Source organism: Aotus nancymaae, unplaced genomic scaffold (assembly GCF_030222135.1).
Source record: "Aotus nancymaae isolate 86718 unplaced genomic scaffold, 86718_ANA_hifiasm-v0.15.2.pri h1tg000015l_0, whole genome shotgun sequence".
Taxonomy (NCBI): Eukaryota; Metazoa; Chordata; class Mammalia; order Primates; family Aotidae; genus Aotus; species Aotus nancymaae.
In genome coordinates this window covers 6,605,351-6,622,430 of record NW_026988426.1, presented here as the reverse complement: position 1 = coordinate 6,622,430, position 17,080 = coordinate 6,605,351, and the positions used below count along the sequence as shown (strand labels likewise).

At 45.5% G+C, this 17,080-nt stretch overlaps 1 protein-coding gene across 1 annotated transcript in view; it reads right to left on the bottom strand.

Annotated features, from left to right (window-relative positions):
• Positions 1 to 623, bottom strand: part of GNA12 (G protein subunit alpha 12) — a 128,262-nt gene extending 127,639 nt beyond the window's left edge. Inside the window, exon 1 of the mRNA XM_012455593.3 lies at positions 153 to 623. Coding sequence (XP_012311016.3) covers positions 153 to 461 — 309 coding nt within the window. The 5' untranslated portion in view covers positions 462 to 623. The remainder of the gene's footprint in view (positions 1 to 152) is intronic.
• Between the last annotated feature and the right edge of the window lie 16,457 nt (positions 624 to 17,080).

Here is a 17,080-nt window from a genome sequence, read left to right as displayed (position 1 = left end):
GGTGGGGGAGTGGAGTGCAGGCGGGGCTGGATCCAGCATCCTCGCCCCGGGGGTCCCCGCCCGAGCGGCGGCCCGGACCACGGAGGGGCCCGGGCGGGGGTTAGCGCCCGGCACACCTGGGTGCAGGTGCTGGGGGAGGGGGCGCGCGTCACCTTGAGAATGTTGTCGAAGATGGTGTCGCGGAACTCCAGCAGCGCCTTCTGATCGAACTCGCGGCCGTGGATGATGCGCATCTGCTTGAGGAACGTGGACTTGCCGCTCTCGCCAGCGCCCAGCAGCAGGATTTTCACCAGGCGCCGCACAGCGCGCCGCTCTCGGGCCAGCAGCGCGTCGATGTCGCGGCTGCGCCTCCGGGCCTCTCGCTCCGCGTCGCGCGCGCCGCCGCCCGCCCTGCGCTCGCGGGCCCCGCCGGCCTCGGCCGGCAGCAGGCAGCGGCTGAGGGTCCGCACCACCCCGGACATGGCCCCTCAGGCCGCGGCCGCGCCCCGCCGGCGCCCGGGGGCCATGGACGCTCCCGCCGGCGAGGGCGAGCCCGGGCCGAGGCGCCGCCCCACGCCCCGCCGCTCGCCTCAGGCCGCGTCCGCCGCCGCCGCCGCCGCCGCCGCCGTTGCAGTCGCTCCGAGGCCCGCACTCGTCGCCCGGCTGCCACTCGGGCCCGGCGGAGGGGCGGGGCGGCGCCGCGTGAGGCCCGGCGGATTGGGTCGGCTGCCGTCCATCCGGCCATGAGAGCCCTCCGATTGGCTCATCCTGCCAAGGGAGGCGGGCGGCCTTTCCGGCCTCGGGGCGGGGTCGACGCCGAAAGAGGCAGGATCTTTGAGGTGAAGGCGCTTCTCATTGGACCCCCAGGCCGAGGTTCTTTCTTTCAGAATGAAAGGGAGGCGGGGTCGCCCGGGAGGCGGAGCGACCGTCCGCCATGGTCGATTATAATTGCTCTGAGTGGACGTCAATCATGGAAAACTGAGGTGTGATTGGGTGTTCGCGGAACGGGGCGTGACCAGAAGTGCCAGGTGTACAGAAAGAGTCTCGCTTGGTTCCCAGATTGGGTCTGCCTGTGAGACCAGGACCTCGCGGAGTTCCCCTAAGGCTGGGAAATACTGATAAGAGGTTCAGCTGCTCGTCGGGTTCTCTCCGATGGTCTTCCAGAAACACTGGAGGGGGATGGGCCACAAATTTCAATCACATGCACCCTTTGATAGTTGCATGGGCCTCTAGGAGGCTTTCCCAAAAGCTAACTGACTAATCACCTAAATCACCAGAAGCTGCCCCAAAAGTCTTATGCCGCCCAGTGATTGAGGTAGTGGGGTCTGGAGTTGCTGGGCCTGAGTTGGAATCTCCAGTCGACCAGTTACTAGTTGTACTAGTTGCATAACGTTTTAAGCAGCTTTCCCCATCTTTTTGGTGTTCCTAGCTTCAATTTCCTCACCTGTAAAACGGAGGTGTTAATAACGACATTGGTCAGGCTTGGCATTGCTCAAATCGTCATGGAGATATAAACTGAAAACATGAACTTGCAAAACAGCATGTGAGCCAGCCCAAAATCAGCTCTTGATAAAGATCACCTGATTACACATTCTTGCCTGTCCCATATCTACTGAATCAGAACCTCCTAGAAGGAGTTCAGGTATCCCTTAAGAGCTCCAACTGATTGGCCAGACTGAAGAATCATGGTTTTAAGGATTATCCTGCCCCAAGTTCCCTTGCTACCATCTACAGGTGGATACAATGAAGACTAGCAGAAAAACAACATCACCTAAGGGCCAACCAGAATTCTGCTCTTTTACTATATCCTCCTTCTAACTAGCTACACTCAATAGAAAAAGTGATTAGTGAATGTGATTCCATTCAATTATATACATAATTTTTGAATCATCATTAAAACGCCAGTCACGGGGGATTTCTGGAGAGGAATCTGAAGATGGAAAAGCTGCAAACTTTGCATCACGAAACTTACACATTAGGGGGCCAGACTGCTCAAATCACTGGGCAAAGTGGAGATGAAATACTTCTTACTAAACACTTGCTTTCTGCCATAGAATCACGGTATTCAAGGATTTATTTATTTTTATTTGTTTATTTCAATAGGTTTTTGGGGAACAGATGGTGTTTGGTTCCATGAAAAAGATCTTTAGTGGTGATTTCTGCGACTTAGGTGCACCCATCACCCGAGCAGTGTACACTGAAACCAATATGTAGTCTTTTCTCTGTCGCCACCCCCGACCTTTTCCGGAGTCCCCTAAGTCCAATGTATCATTCTTATGTCTTTGTGTTCTCATAGCTTAGCTCCCACTTATGAGTGAGAACATAGGATGTTTGGTTTTCCATTCCCGAGTTACTTCATTTAGAATAACGGTCTCCAATTCCATCCAGGTTGCTGTGAATGCCATTATTTCGTTCCTTTTTATGGCTGAATAGTATTCTATGATCTCTCTCTATATATAATAGAATTTTCTTTTTCCATTCATTGATTGTTGGGCATTTGGGCTGGTTCCATCTTTTTGCAATTGCAAACGGTGCTGCTATAAACATGTGTGTGCAAGTATCTTTTTCATATAATGACTTGTTATCCTCTGGGTAGAAATCTAGTAGTGGGATTGCTGGATCAAATGGTAGATCTACTTTTAGTTCTTTAAGGAATCTCCGCTTTGTTTTCCATAGTGGTTGTACTAGTTTACATTCTCACCAACAGCATAAAAGTGTTCTCAGCCAGGTGCGGTGGTTCATGCCTGTAATCCCAGCATTTTGGGAGGCCGAGGCGGGTGAGGGAGGTGGAAGTTACAGTGAGCTGAGATCACGCCATTGCATTCCAGCCTGGGCAACAAGAGTGAAACTTAAAGAAAAAAAAAAAAAGTGTTCCCTTTCACCACATCCACACCAACATCTATTTTTAAAAAATTTTTTTTGATTATGGCCATTCTTGCAGGAGTGAAGTGGTATTGTGATTTTGATTTGTATTTCCCTGATAATTAGTGATGTTGAACATTTTTTCCATATGCTTTTTGGCCATTTGTATATCTTCCTTTGAGAATTGTATATTCATGTCCTTAGCCCGCTTTTTGATGAGATTGTTTGTTTTCTTGCTGATTTCTTTGAGTTCTTTGTAGATTCTGGATACTACTCCTTTGTCGGATGTACAGACTGTGAAGGTTTTTCTCCCACTCGGTGTGGTGTCTGTTAACTCTGCTGATTATTTCTTTTGCTGTGCAAAAGCTTTTTAGTTTAATTAAGTCCCATCTATTTATCTTTGTTTTTGTTGCATTTGCTTTTGGGTTCTTGATCACGAAGTTTTTGCCTAAGCCAATGTCTAGAAGGGTTTTTCCCGATGTTATCTTCTAGAATGTTTATGGTTTCAGGTGGTAGATTCAAGTCTTTGACCTATGCTGAGTTGATTTTTGTATAAGGTGAGAGATGAGGATCTAGTTTAATTCTGCTACATGTGACTTGCCAATTATCTCAGCACTATTTGTTGAATAGGCTGTCCTTTCCCCACTTTATGTTTTAGTGTGCTTTGTTGAAGATCAGTTGGCTGTATTTGGCTTTATTTCTGGGTTCTCTATTCTGTTCCATTGGTCTATGTGCCTATGTTTATACTAGTACCATGCTGTTTGGGTGACTATAGCCTTATAGTATAGTTTGAAGCCACATAATGTGATACCTCCAGATTTGTTCTTTTTGCTGAGTCACATATCTAAACTCCCTGGAAGGCTGGGCACAGTGGCTCACACCTACAATCCCAGCACTTTGGGAGGCTGAAGTGGGAGGATCACTTGAACCAAGGAGGTCAAAATTGCAGTGAGCTATGATCATGCCATTGTACACCAGCCTAGGCAACAGAGCAAGACCCTGCTTCAAAAACAAAACAAAACGAAACAAAAATCAACTTCCTGGGGACCTTGAATGCACATAATATGTATCACTTGTCATTTGCTACAAATACTACAAATCATGGCATGAATTTGTATTACTTATGAGTCAAGACTTTGTAATCCTTGAAAAATGACTAGAAAGTCTTGCTTGTTTGTGGAAATGACCTCCCATAGAAGGCCAAATACGGCTGGATTTGGTGGCTCATGCCTGTAATCCCAGCCCTTTGGAAGGCTGAGGCAGGCAGATTACCTGAGGTCAGGAGTTCAGGACCAGCCTGTCCAACATGGTAAAAACTCATCTCTACTAAAAAATACAAAAATTAGCTGGGCATGGTGGCAGGTGCCTGTAATCCCAGCTACGCGGGAGGCTGAGACAGGAAAACTGCTTGAACCGGGGAGGCAGAGGTTGCAGTGAGCTGAGATCACGCCATTGCACTCCAGCCTGGATGACAAGAGTGAAACTCTGTCTCAAAACAAGAAAAAAAAGGGCCAAATACTAGGCCTGGCATGGTAGCTCACACCTGTAATCCTAGCACTTTGGGAGGCTGAGGTGGGTGGATCACTTGAGGCCAGGAGTTTGAGACCAGCCTGGTCAACATGGTAAAACCTCTATCTTTATTAAAAATACCAAAATTAGACAGGTGTGATGGTGGGCACCTATAATTCCAGTTACTTGAGAGGATGAGGCATGAGAATTACTTGAACCCGGGAGGCTGAGGTGGCAGTGAGCTGAGACCACACCGCTGCACTCCAGCCTGGGCAACAGAGCGAGACTCTCTCAAAAAGGAAAAAAAAAAAAAAAAGTAAAAGGCTAAACACTAGTATTGAAATAGAAGTGAGGAGAAATTGGAGAATCCAAAGAAAACAATGTTTCTGCAGCAGAAATAGGGAATTTTGAACCACTGAAGAGTGGACTAGTTCATTCAGTTCATGCAGGGTTCATTCCTCATTCAGTTTCAAGAAATTTGAAGAAACAGATTCACAAAACAGTTTCAGCAAGTGCTCCAGACAACATTCACACGTAACTTTAAATCCTTATAAATAAGCCAGGCATGATGGGAAGCTGAGGTGGGAGGGCTGAGTCCAGGAGTTTGAGGCTGCAGTGAGCTCTGATTGTACCACTGTACACCAGCCTGAATGACAGAGCAATACTCTGTTTCTGTTTTTTAAAAAAATCGTTATAAATGACTTTAAGCATTGTGTTTACGTATTCATTAAACATTTAAAAGAGTTATTTAGTTTTTTTTTTTGTTTTTGAGATGGAGTCTTGCTCTGTTGCCCAGGCTGGAGTACAGTGGTGTGATCCTGGCTCACTACAACCTCTGCTTCCCAGGTTCAAGCAATTCTCCTGCCTCAGCCTGCCAAGTAGCTGGGATTACAGGTGCACGCCACCATGCCTGTGTAATTTTTGTATTTTAGTAGAGATGGGGTTTCACCATGTTGGCTGGGCTGGTCTCAAACTCCTAACCTCAAGTGATCCACCTGCCTTAGCCTCCCAAAGTGTCCGTGCCAGGCCAAGAGTTAGTTACATTTTTAAATGACACATTATAGCATTTTATAGGAGAAATTATTGTGCTGTTAGCAATATTTGATTTGAGGATTTGACCTCTGGACATCTCCACATGTGGGCTAAGGTGCTTGAAATAAACAAGGTTGCCTGCATACTCTGCAATATCCCTTATGTTTGTATGGCATGCTAAAAGTTTTAAAGTGCTTACACGTACAATATCTCATTTGTCCTCTCTACACTACTGGTAGGGAGGTAAAGCAGAGGTGACTGTCATAGAAGTATCTGAATCCAGGCAGCTAACCTCGCTTGGTGAGGGAAGTATGGTTAGTACATTGCAAACCCCAAACTGGAAGCCTGACACAGGGCATTCTCTGTATAATGAGATGGAGAAAAACATGAGAACTTTGATGTTTGGCTCCATCGCCTACCAGCTGTGTGACCATGAACAAGTCATTCAATATCTCTGAGACTTAGTTTCTTTGTCTGTAAAATCAGGATGAAAATAAGGTTGTATGACACATTAAATATGTTAATACCTATAAGGTCCTAGCACTAGGCCTTAGCACATAACAGGCACTCAGTAAGTAGTATTATTGTTGTTATTATTATCATTGTGGAGCTTTGGGAATCAGGTGTTACAAAGTAAGAATAATAAGAATCTGTAAGGACAATACATTGTATGGCTTGATATTAAAAATTAAAACCTGGGAGGTGGTCTGGTTAAATAAATTAAGGTACATCCATATAGGTGCAATAACATATTATTCCTGGTCAGTCATGGTGGCTCAGGCCTGTAATTGTAGCACTTTGGGAGGCCAAGGTGGACAGATCACCTGAGGTCAGGAGTTTGAGACCAGCCAGGTTAACATGGTAAAACCCTGTCTCCACTAAAAATACAAAAATTAGTCAGGCATGGTGGCACATGCTACTCGAGAGGCTGAGGCAGGAGAATTGCTTGAACCCTGGACACAGAGGTTGTAGTGAGCTGAGATCGCACCACTGCACTCCAGCCTGGGCAACAGGGCAAGACTCTGTCTCAAAAAACAAACAAACAAACAAACAAACAAAATAACATATTATTCCTTAAAAGAATATGCAAGATTAAAATATGCAAACAGATGGCCCACAGACATGCTTTCTTGGTCTACCAGCTGTTAAAAAATTGGTAGAGAGAAGGAGGAGTAGACTGAAAGTTCCTCCCAGCTTGTATTTAGTTCCACCTCCTGAGCTAAGCAGCAGCCAGGAAGAGGGAGTCTGATGGCAGGGCCTGAAACATATATGTGACACAGTGAGCTCACCTGAAATCCCTAGGAAAGGAAACAGCCACAGGGACTCTCACTCTCCTGCAGGGTGGCAGTGAGGGGTTCAGGAACTCAGAGGTCCGGTATAGGGCCCAGGCCTCTGGGATTCCCTAGAAGGACAGGATCTCCTTGGGTCCCATGCATGTGGTCTCCTTATGAGGTCCTAGTAGGGCTTCTCTGGCCTGGGGAGAATGTAGGTGATATGGTTAGGCTGTGTCCCCACCCAAATCTCATCTTGAATTGTAGCTCCCATAATTCCCTCATATTGTGGGAGGGACCCAGTGGGAGATAATTGAATCATGGGGGTGATTTCCCCCATGATTCCCCCAGAGTGTTCTTGTGGTAGTGAATAAGTCTCATGAGATATGATGGTTTTATCAGGGGAAACCCCTTTCACTTGGCTCTCATTCTCTTGTCTGCCACCATGTAAGAAGCGCCTTTCACCTTCCACCATGGTTGTGAGGCCTCTCCAGCCATGTAGAACTGTGAGCCCATTAATCCTTTTTCTTTTGTAAATTGCCCAGTCTCAGGAATATCTTTATCAGCAGTGTGAAAATGGACTAATACAGTGTGAGAGCTCTGGGGGGTGAGAGGACTGGGAGATTTCCCCCATCCCTGAACATGGGAGCTGTCAACAACTTCAGCTCTGAGACCTGGAGACTTCCTTCTGGTGCTCATCATAGCAATAGCATCCTATCTATTACCTTATCTTTCTCCACTGCATAGGAGACCCTAAAGGCTTCCCCTGGAAGCCAAAGAGCTATGAGTGAGAAAAAGAGAATGTCAATATACTTAAGGAAACCGAGGTGCCAGAGAAGAAGAAGAGAAAGTAGGATATCTCACATAATGGTAAATGGATGGAAACTTTATATTGCCATCATCATCATTATCATCACCATCACTATCCCCATCACCATCATCATCACCACCATCACTATCACCATCACCATCATTGTCACCACCACCATCACTATCACCATCATGATTATGATCATCATCATCACCACCGTCACTATCAACACCATCACTATCACCATCATCACCATCACCATCATCATCACCATCACTATTAGCATCATTATCACCACCATCATCACTATCATCATCACCATCACCATCATCATCACCACCATCACTGTCATTATCACCATGATGATGATCATCACCACCATCACTATCACCAACACCATCATCATCATCACCATCACTATCACCATCACCATCATCACTATCATCATCACCATTACCATCATCACTATCCCCATCACTATCATCATCACCACCATCACTGTCATTATCACCATCATGATCATCGTCACCACCATCACTATCACCAACACCATCATCATCATCACTATCACTATCACCATCACCATCATCACCACCATCACTATCATCACCATCACCATCATCACCACCATCACTGTCACCATCACCACCATCATCACCACCATCACCATCACCATCATCACCATCATCATCACTATCACCATCATCATCACCACCATCACTGTCACCATCACCACCATCGCTATCACCATCACCACCATCATCACCACCATCACTATCACCATCACTATCGTCACCATCACCATGATCACCATCACTATCATCATCACCATCATCATCATCACCATCACTATCAGCATCATCACCATCACCATCATTATCATCACCACACCACCATCATCACCACCTTTACTATCACCATCACTATTATCACCACCATCACTATCACCATCATCATCACCATCACCAACACCATCACCGCCATCACTATCATCATCACTAATCACCACCATCACTATCACCATCATCATCACCATCATATAACCACCACCACCACCACCATTATCACCATCACTATCATGATCACCATCACCACTACCATCACTATCACCATCACTATCATCACCATGATCATATCATTATTACCATCACCAACATCATCATCATCACCATCATCAATATCACTATGATTACTATCAGCTCTATTATCACCACCATCATATCACCATCACTATCACCATCACCATCATCATATCACCACTATCACTATTATTACCACCATCACTATCACGTTTTCACCTTAGGAGAATTGTTAATGGCATAAAAATACATTGTATTTGGCTGGGTCCAGTGGCTCATGCCTGTAATCTCAGCACTTTGGGAGGCTGAGGTGGGTGGATCACCTGAGGTTAGGAGTTCAAGACCAGCCTGGCCAACATGGCAAAACCCTGTCTCTACTAAAAATATAAAAATTAGCTGGCTGTGGTGGTGCGCACCTGTAATCCCAGCGACTCATAAGGCGGAGGCAGTAGAATTGCTCGAACCTGGGAGATGGATGTTGCAGTGAGCTGAGATTGCACAACTGCACTCCAGCCTGGGTGACAGAGCAAGAATCTGTCTCAAAAAAAAAAAATAAAGAAAAAAAAGACATTGTATAACAACAGCAAATCATAATTTTAAAAAATTAATAGAAGAGAGAATGGTAAACATTGGCAATAAAATGAGAGACCTAGAAGATAAAATGAAAAAAAATCTCAAAACCCAGAGGAAAAGTATAAAGAGATAAGAATTGTAAGAGGAAGGAGAGGACAGTTAGAGGAGAGATCCAGGAGTTCTAATGTGTGAACTATGAGTTCCAGAAGGAGGAAGGGAAAAGAGATGGAGAAGAGGAATTTTTTTTTTTTTTTTGAGACAGAGTCTTGCTCTGTTGCCAGGCGCCAGGCTGGAGTGCACTGACATAATCTCAGCTCAACTGCAACTTCCGCCTCCCGAGTTCAGGCAATTCTCCTGCCTCAGCCACCTTAGTAGCTGGGACTACAGGCGACTGCCACCACGCCCAGCCAATTTTTATATTTTTTAGTAGAGACGGGGTTTCACCATGTTGGCCAGGATGGTCTGGATCTCTTGACCTTGTGATCTGCCCGCCTTAGCCTCTCAAAGTGCTGGGATTACAGGCATGAGCCACTGTGCCTGGCCAAGAGAGGAAGTATTTAAAGAAATAATAGATTCTCTTTTCTAACAGTGTAGTGAGCAAAACAGTCAGATCAACCCTTCTGCAGCAACAATTTAAAATGCTGTACAAACCACTCAAAAGTTTTTTTTTTTAAGTGTTACTGAGCTGAATAAGAAAGCCTCAAAGACCAAAATCAAAGTGAAAGCAGAGATTCAGAGTTAAACTGACACATTGTGAGGCCTCTAGCTGCCTTGAGGGGATCTGCAGAACTCTTGTAAATCTGACCTTCTGGCCAGGCATAGTGGCCCACACCTGTAATCCCAGCACTTTGGGAGGCTGAGGTGAGCAGATCACCTGATGTCAGGAGTTCAAGACCAGCCTGACCAATATGGTGAAACCCTGTCTCTACTAAAAATACAAAAATTAGCTGGGCATGGTGGCGCATGTCTGTAATCCCAGCTACTTGGGAATCTAAGGCAGGAGAATCTCTTGAACCCTGGAGGTGGTTGTTGCAGTGAGCCGACATTGCACCACTTCACTCCAGCCTGGGTGACAAAGAGAGACTCTATCTCAAAAAATTAAAAACCAAAAAACCAAAAAACCCCACAAAGTCCAGCTACATTAGCCTGGTGCACTTTAGCCTGGTGACAGAGTAAGGCTTGGTCTCAAAAAAAAAAAAAAGGAAAAAAAGAAAGAAAGGAAAGGAAAAAAGAGACACATTTAAGGATCCAGAAAAGATCAAAGTAAAAGAAGGGAGAAAGATTTACCATGCAAATATTAACTATAATAAGTATGGCATATCAATATTAATAGAAGGCAAAATAGATTTTAAGTCTAAAAGAATTAGAATTACTAGTGATAGAGAGGGTGATATATACAATAAAAGGTTTAATTCATAAGCAAGGTATAACCATTCTAAACTTGTATGTACCTAATAATATAGCCCCAAATATTTTAGGGCAGTCTGGCTACAGTAGCTTATGCCTATAATCCTAGTACATTGGGAGGCCAAGGCAGGAAGATTGCTTGAGCTCAGGAGTTTCAGACCAGCCCAGGAAATATAGTGACACTCTGTCTCTACAAAAATTTAAAAAATTAGTCAAGCATAGTGGTGCATGCTTGTGTCCCAGCTACTTGGGTGGCTGAGGTGGGATGATCACTTGAACTGGGGAGGTTGAGGCTACAGTGAGCTGTGATTGTGTCACTGTACTCCAGTCTGGGAGACAGAGCAAGACCCTATCTGAAGAAAAAAAAAAAAAAGAAAGAAAGAAAGAAAAATTTAAAGCCAAAAAATAAGAGAACATCAAGGAGAAACTGAGGAATTCATCCTCATTGCTGGGGTGTAAGTGTGGGTTAAGTATACCTCTTCTAATAATTAATAGTTCAAACAGTTGAAAATTACAATTGTAGCAGTCTATTATATTAGTAGTCCCCAAATGAACCGCTTCTCCTGGTATCCATTCCCTTGAGTAGCCCATCCACTTAAATCTGGATTGGGTTGGAATTTGTTTTGACAAATAGAGTGTGTTAGAGGTAATATTCTACCAGTTCCGAGTCTAAGGCTTAAGAAAGCCTGAGAGCTTCCGTTTTTGTGTTCCTGGAGCCCTGTAAGCCATGTAGGAAGTTCAGCTACCCTTTTGGAGAGATCATGGGAAAAGGTAAAGGGCCTGAGAGTACTTGGGGAAGGAGAGAGTCTACCCATTCCAATGTCCCAGCTGAGCCAAGCCTTCATTCAATCTGCTAGCTGAATACAGTCATATGAAAGACTAGCAGAACCGCCCAACTGAGCCCAGTCCAGGGTGCAGATTCAGGACAAAATAAAATGTTTTAAGCTACTAAAATTTGTAGTGGTTTGTTACACACCAATGGATAACTGAAGCAACAGTGAACAATTTTGGCCTAATAAATACATTTTGAACTGTGTATCTGATATGGTTTGGCTGCCTCCCTACCCAAATCTCATCTTGAATTATAGCTCCCATGATTCCAATGTATTATGGGAGGGACTCGGTGGGAGGTAATTTAATCATGGAAGTGAGTCTTTCCTATGCTGTTCTCATGATAGTGAATAAGTCTCACTAGCTCTATGGTTTAGTTTATGAAGAGGAGTTTCTTTATGCAAGTTCTTCTTGCCTGCCACCATATAAGATGTCCCTTCCTCTTTCACCATGATTGTAAGGCCTCCCCAGTCATGTGGAACTGTGAATCAATTAAACCTCTTTCCTTTATAAATTACCCAGTCTCAGTATATCTTTATTAGCAGTGTGATAACAGATTAATACAGTATCCAAGAATTAGAGAATACATGTTCTGTTCAAATACAAGAAACATTTTCAAACACTGACCAAATACTAGGACATGAAGCAAGTTTCAATACATTTTAAAGGAATGGCATCATAAAGGCCACATTCTCTGACCATGTCGCAATTACATCTGAAACCATTAACAAAAAGATATCTTCTAAAAACTCGACAGATACAGAAATTAAAAATACACTTCTAAATAAATTCATCAAGCAAAGATGAAATGTAAAGACAATTTGATGTATTTAAGAAGGAACAACAATGAAATTGCTACATATCAAAACATGCATGATGCAGCTAAGGCTGAAATTAGTGGGAAATTCATAGGCTTACAGATTTATATTATAAAAGAAGAAAGGTTGCATATTATTGAGCTCAGCATGCAAAATAAGGACTTAAGTTGGGCAAGGTGGTGCATGCCTATAGTCCCAGCTACTTGGGAGGCTGAGGTGTGAGGATCTATTGAGCTGGGGAGGTTGAAGCTGCAGTGAGCTATGATCATGCCACTGCACTCCAGCCTGGGTGACGGAGTGAGATAGTCTCAAAAAAAAAAAAAAAAAAAAAAAAAGAACAGCAAAACAGACCAGGCACAGTGTCTCACACTTGTAATCCCAGTACTTTGGGAGGCCAAGGCAGGTGGGTCACCTGAGGTTGGGAGTATGAGACTAGCCTGCCCCACCTGAGGAAACCCCATCTCTACTGAAAACACAAAAAATAAGCCGGGTGTGGTGATGCATGCCTGTAATCTCAGCTTTGGGAGGCTGAGGCAGGAGAATTGCTTGAACCCAGAAAGTGGAGGTTGCAGTGAGCCAAGATCGCGCCATTGCACTCCAGCCTGGGCCACAAGAGCAAAACTCTGTCTTGGAAAAAGAAAAGAAAAGAAAAGAACGGCAAAACAAACTTATGAAGAAAAAAGGCTAACAGGGTACAAGAGGCTCAGGAGTACGTAGTGAGTCAGGTGTGAGATCTCTAATGATGTCAGCACCAGGTAGGTGCAAACCAAACCCTTTGCAGGGTGTTGGCCAACGCTAGGACTAACTAAGGGCAAGCAGAATAACTCATGGAAGCTGAGCTATGTTTCCAGCCTGCCAGCTCCATGACTGGATGGCTGGCCCCCTTTTTGCTTGGCTAGCCCAGCTCTGGAATTATCCTTAATAATCTAATTTTATTTTTTTTAGATGGAGTCTCGCTCTGCTGCCCAGGCTGGAGTGCAGTGGCGCAATCTCAGCTCACTGCAACCTCTGCCTCCTGGGTTCAAATGATTCTCCTGCCTCAGCCTCTTGAGTAGCTGGGACTATAGGCGCGAGCCACCACACTGGCTAATTTTTTGTATTTTTAGAAGAGATGGGGTGTCACTGTGTTAGCCAGGATGGTCTTGATCTCCTGACCTTGTGATCCGCCTGCCTCAGCCTCCCAAAGTGTTGGGATTACAGGTGTGATGTGAGCCACCACGCCTGGCCTGATGAATACACAATCTATCACCTGATTTCTTTGCAATTGTAGTTCTAGGGTGAAAGGCTTTCCCTGTGTTAAAGGTGGCAGCCCAGGAGCTGCTTTGTTATCTAGCCTGTCTGGGGAATGGGATGTTGTTTTGAATCAAATACCCTGGTGTTGCCTGCATTCTCCCTGGATTCACAGGTTGCAAGAATAAACAAAGTCCTGTTGACTTTACCTCCTGATTTCTGTTGCCATGGAAACCAGCACCTAGATAATTGAGGGGCCTCAGCCCCTGCAAGGTGCACTCAGGATAGCTGAGTGTCTCCAGGGAGACTGTGCTCACTGCTAGCCAGGCCCCTTGCTGAGATCTGCTGTGTTCCATGGATATTTGCAGCGTCCCCTGACTGTCTGCGTCCCCTGTGTGTTTGCCACTGTGGCTCTTCATCCCTGTGCACTGCCTCTGTCTGGTTCATCCTAAAGCCAAAAAAAAAAAACCCCTAGAGGCCAGGGGGTGGTGACTCACACCTGTAATCCCAGCACTGTGGGAGGCCCAGGTGGGTGGATCACCTGAAGTCAGGAGTTCAAGACCAGCCTGGCCAACATGGTGAAACCCTGTCTCTACTAAAAATACAAAAATTAGCTGGGCGTGGTGATAGGGGCCTGTAATCCTAGCTACTTGGGAGGCTGAGGCAGCAGAATCACTTGAACCCAGGAGGCAGAGGTTGCAGTGAGCCGAGATAGCGCCATTGCACTCCAACCTGGGTGACAAGAGCTAGACTCCGTTTTAAATAAAAACCCAAAAAACCAAAACAACAACAACAAAAACAACCCCAAAGAATGGATGCTGCACCCCTTCAAAGCCCTTTGTCAGAAACAGAGCCTCAGTTTCGTCATCTGTAATATGCAAAGCCCTTGAATCTCTTTTAAGTGCCAGATCTGTGTTCGGTCCCTTTAAAAGGCACATGCATTAGTGCACAGTTGAGCTGGCATGAGGACAGGCAGGGGATAGGAGCATCTCAGAAGCACTCCACTATCCCCGGCAGATGCCCCTCAACAAATACCTGCTTCAGCCATGAAGGAAAGAAGTATGAAGAGGAGCCTATTAACTGAGAAGGAGATGCCAAGGGGGCCGGTCCCACCTGTCATGCTCATGGCCAGTGTCTTAGTCCATTTGTGAAGCTACAAAAGGATACCCGAGACTGGGGAATTTATAATGAATAGAAATGCATTTCCTCACAGTTCTGGAGGCCGGGAAGTCCAAGATTAAAACGCCAGCATCTGACTGGGCATGATGATTCCCACCTATGATCACAGTGCTTTGGGAGGCTGAAGTGAGAGGATTCCTTGAGGCCAGTAATTTCAAGACCAGCCTAGCCAACATAGTGAGACCCAGTCTCTACAAAAAATTAAACAAACAATCAACAACAAGAACAAAAAACAGGGGTGGTAGCATGTGCCCAGAGTCCCAGCTACTCAGGAGGCTGAGGCTGGAGGATTGCTTAAAGCCAGGAGCCTGAGGCTGCAGTGAGCTATGATCACATCACTGCATTCCAGCCTGGACAACAGAGTGAGACCCTGTCTCTAAAAAAATAAAAATAAAGGCCGAGGCAGGTGGATCACGAGATCAGGAGTTAGAGACCATCCTGGCCCCAAAATGGTGAAACCTCGTCTCTACCAAAAATACAAAAAATTAGCCAGGTGTGGTGGCGCTTGCCTGTAGTCCCAGCTACTCAGGAGGCTGAGGCAGGGGAATCGCTTGAACCCGGGTGGCGGAGGATGCCGTGAGCCAAGATTGTGCTACTGCACTACAGCCTGGGTGACAGAGCAAGACTCTGTCTCAAAAAAAAAAAAAAAGAAAAAGAAAAATTAAAAAATGGGCCGGGTGTGATGGCTTATGCCTGTAATCTCAGCACTTTGGGAGGCCAAGGCAGGTGGATCGCAAAGTTCAGAGATCGAAACCATCCTGGCTAACATGGTGAAATTCCGTCTCTACTAAAAATACAAAAAATTAGTCGAGTGCAGTAGCATGTGTCTGTAGTCTCAGCTATGTGGGAGGCTGAGGCAGGAGAATTGCTTGAACCCAGGAGGTGGAGGTTGCAGTGAGCCAAGATTGTGCCACTGCACTCCAGCCTGTGTGACAGAGCGAGACTCCATCTCACAAAAAATAAAGTAAAATAAAATAAAACAGCAGCATCTGGCAAGGGACTTCTTGCTGGAACCTCCCATGGCAGAGGGACAAAGAGAGTCAGAAGGAGCTGAACTCACCCTTTTATAATCCCACCTGTGGGGCAGAGCCTTCTGGCTCAATCACCTCATATATATATGTATTTGGAGACAGAATCTTGCTGTATCGGCCAGGCTGGGGTGCAGTGGCACAATCTTGGCTTACTGCAATGTCCGTCTCCTGGGTTCAAGAGATTCTCCTGCCTCAGTTCCCCAAGTGGCTGGGATTACAGGGACCCACCACCACATCTGGCTAATTTTTGTATTTTTAGTAGAGATAGGGTTTCACCATGTGGGCCAAGCTGGTCTCGAACTCCTGACCTCAGGAGATCTGCCCACCTCAGCCTCCCAAAGTGCTGGGATTATAGGCATGAGCCACTGCGTCCAATGGAAAGTGTGATTTTGAGCGAGAGATTTCATATTGTTGTGTCATTTGTATCTCGTGTGATATGAAGATCATAATAGTGATAATAATTAACATCTTTCAAGAGCTTACTTTGTGCCAGGCGTTCTCCTTAGGATTTTATGGGAATTATTTCCTTGGATCTTGGTTTCAGTCCTTTTCTGCTATTGTATGTATTATTATTGTTCCCATTTTACAGATGAGGAGGTTAAGGAATGTGCTTAGGATCATATAGCCAGTTTTGGGCAGAGTCGGGATTCAAAGACAGACAGGCGGCGCTGAGTCCATGTTCTGAACTGTGATACTCCGTGCCACGTGGGAGTGGTGTGAGTAAGATCAGCTAGGTGGTGACGAAGGAGGGAGCTGCCTTTCATGGCTTTTTTTTTTTTTTTTTTCCTGAGACAGAGTCTTGCTGTGTTGCCCAGGCTGGAGTGTAGTGGCACAATCTCAGCTTACTGCAGCCTCTTCCTCCCAGGTTCAAGCTATTCTCCTGCCTCAGCCTCCTGAGTAGCTGGGATTTCAGGTGCCCCTCCATCATGCCAGCTAATTTTTTGTATTTTTAGTAGAGATAAGGTCTTACCGTGTTGCCCAAGCTGGTCTCGAACTCCTGACCTCAAGTGATCCGCCAGCCTCGGCCTCCTAAACTGCTGGGATTGCAGACATGAGCTATCCCGTTTGACCCTTTTCATGGCTTTGAACACCCAAGATTTATTTCTGGTTTGGGGACTCTCTTCCATGTCATCTCACCCCAGGATCCAGGCTGACGCAGCAGCTACTATCTTGAATGTCATTAGCCACTGAGCCGAGGGAAGGAAAGAGCTCAGGAAGGTTTTGCATGGACAGGTGCACGGCCTGCAAGTGACATTCGAGTTCCACACCCAGTGTACTGGACAGAGTGAAGCTGAGTAATTTCGTGTGTCTTCTTGGCTAGGCCCCCCTACCCAATTATTTAATCACATACCAATCGAGGCATTGTGGTGAAGGTGTCTGCGAGGGCTGGTTAATATCCATAATCACTTGACTTTATGTAAAGGACGTTGCCCTCAATAACGTGGGTGGCCCTTATCTGATTCATCAA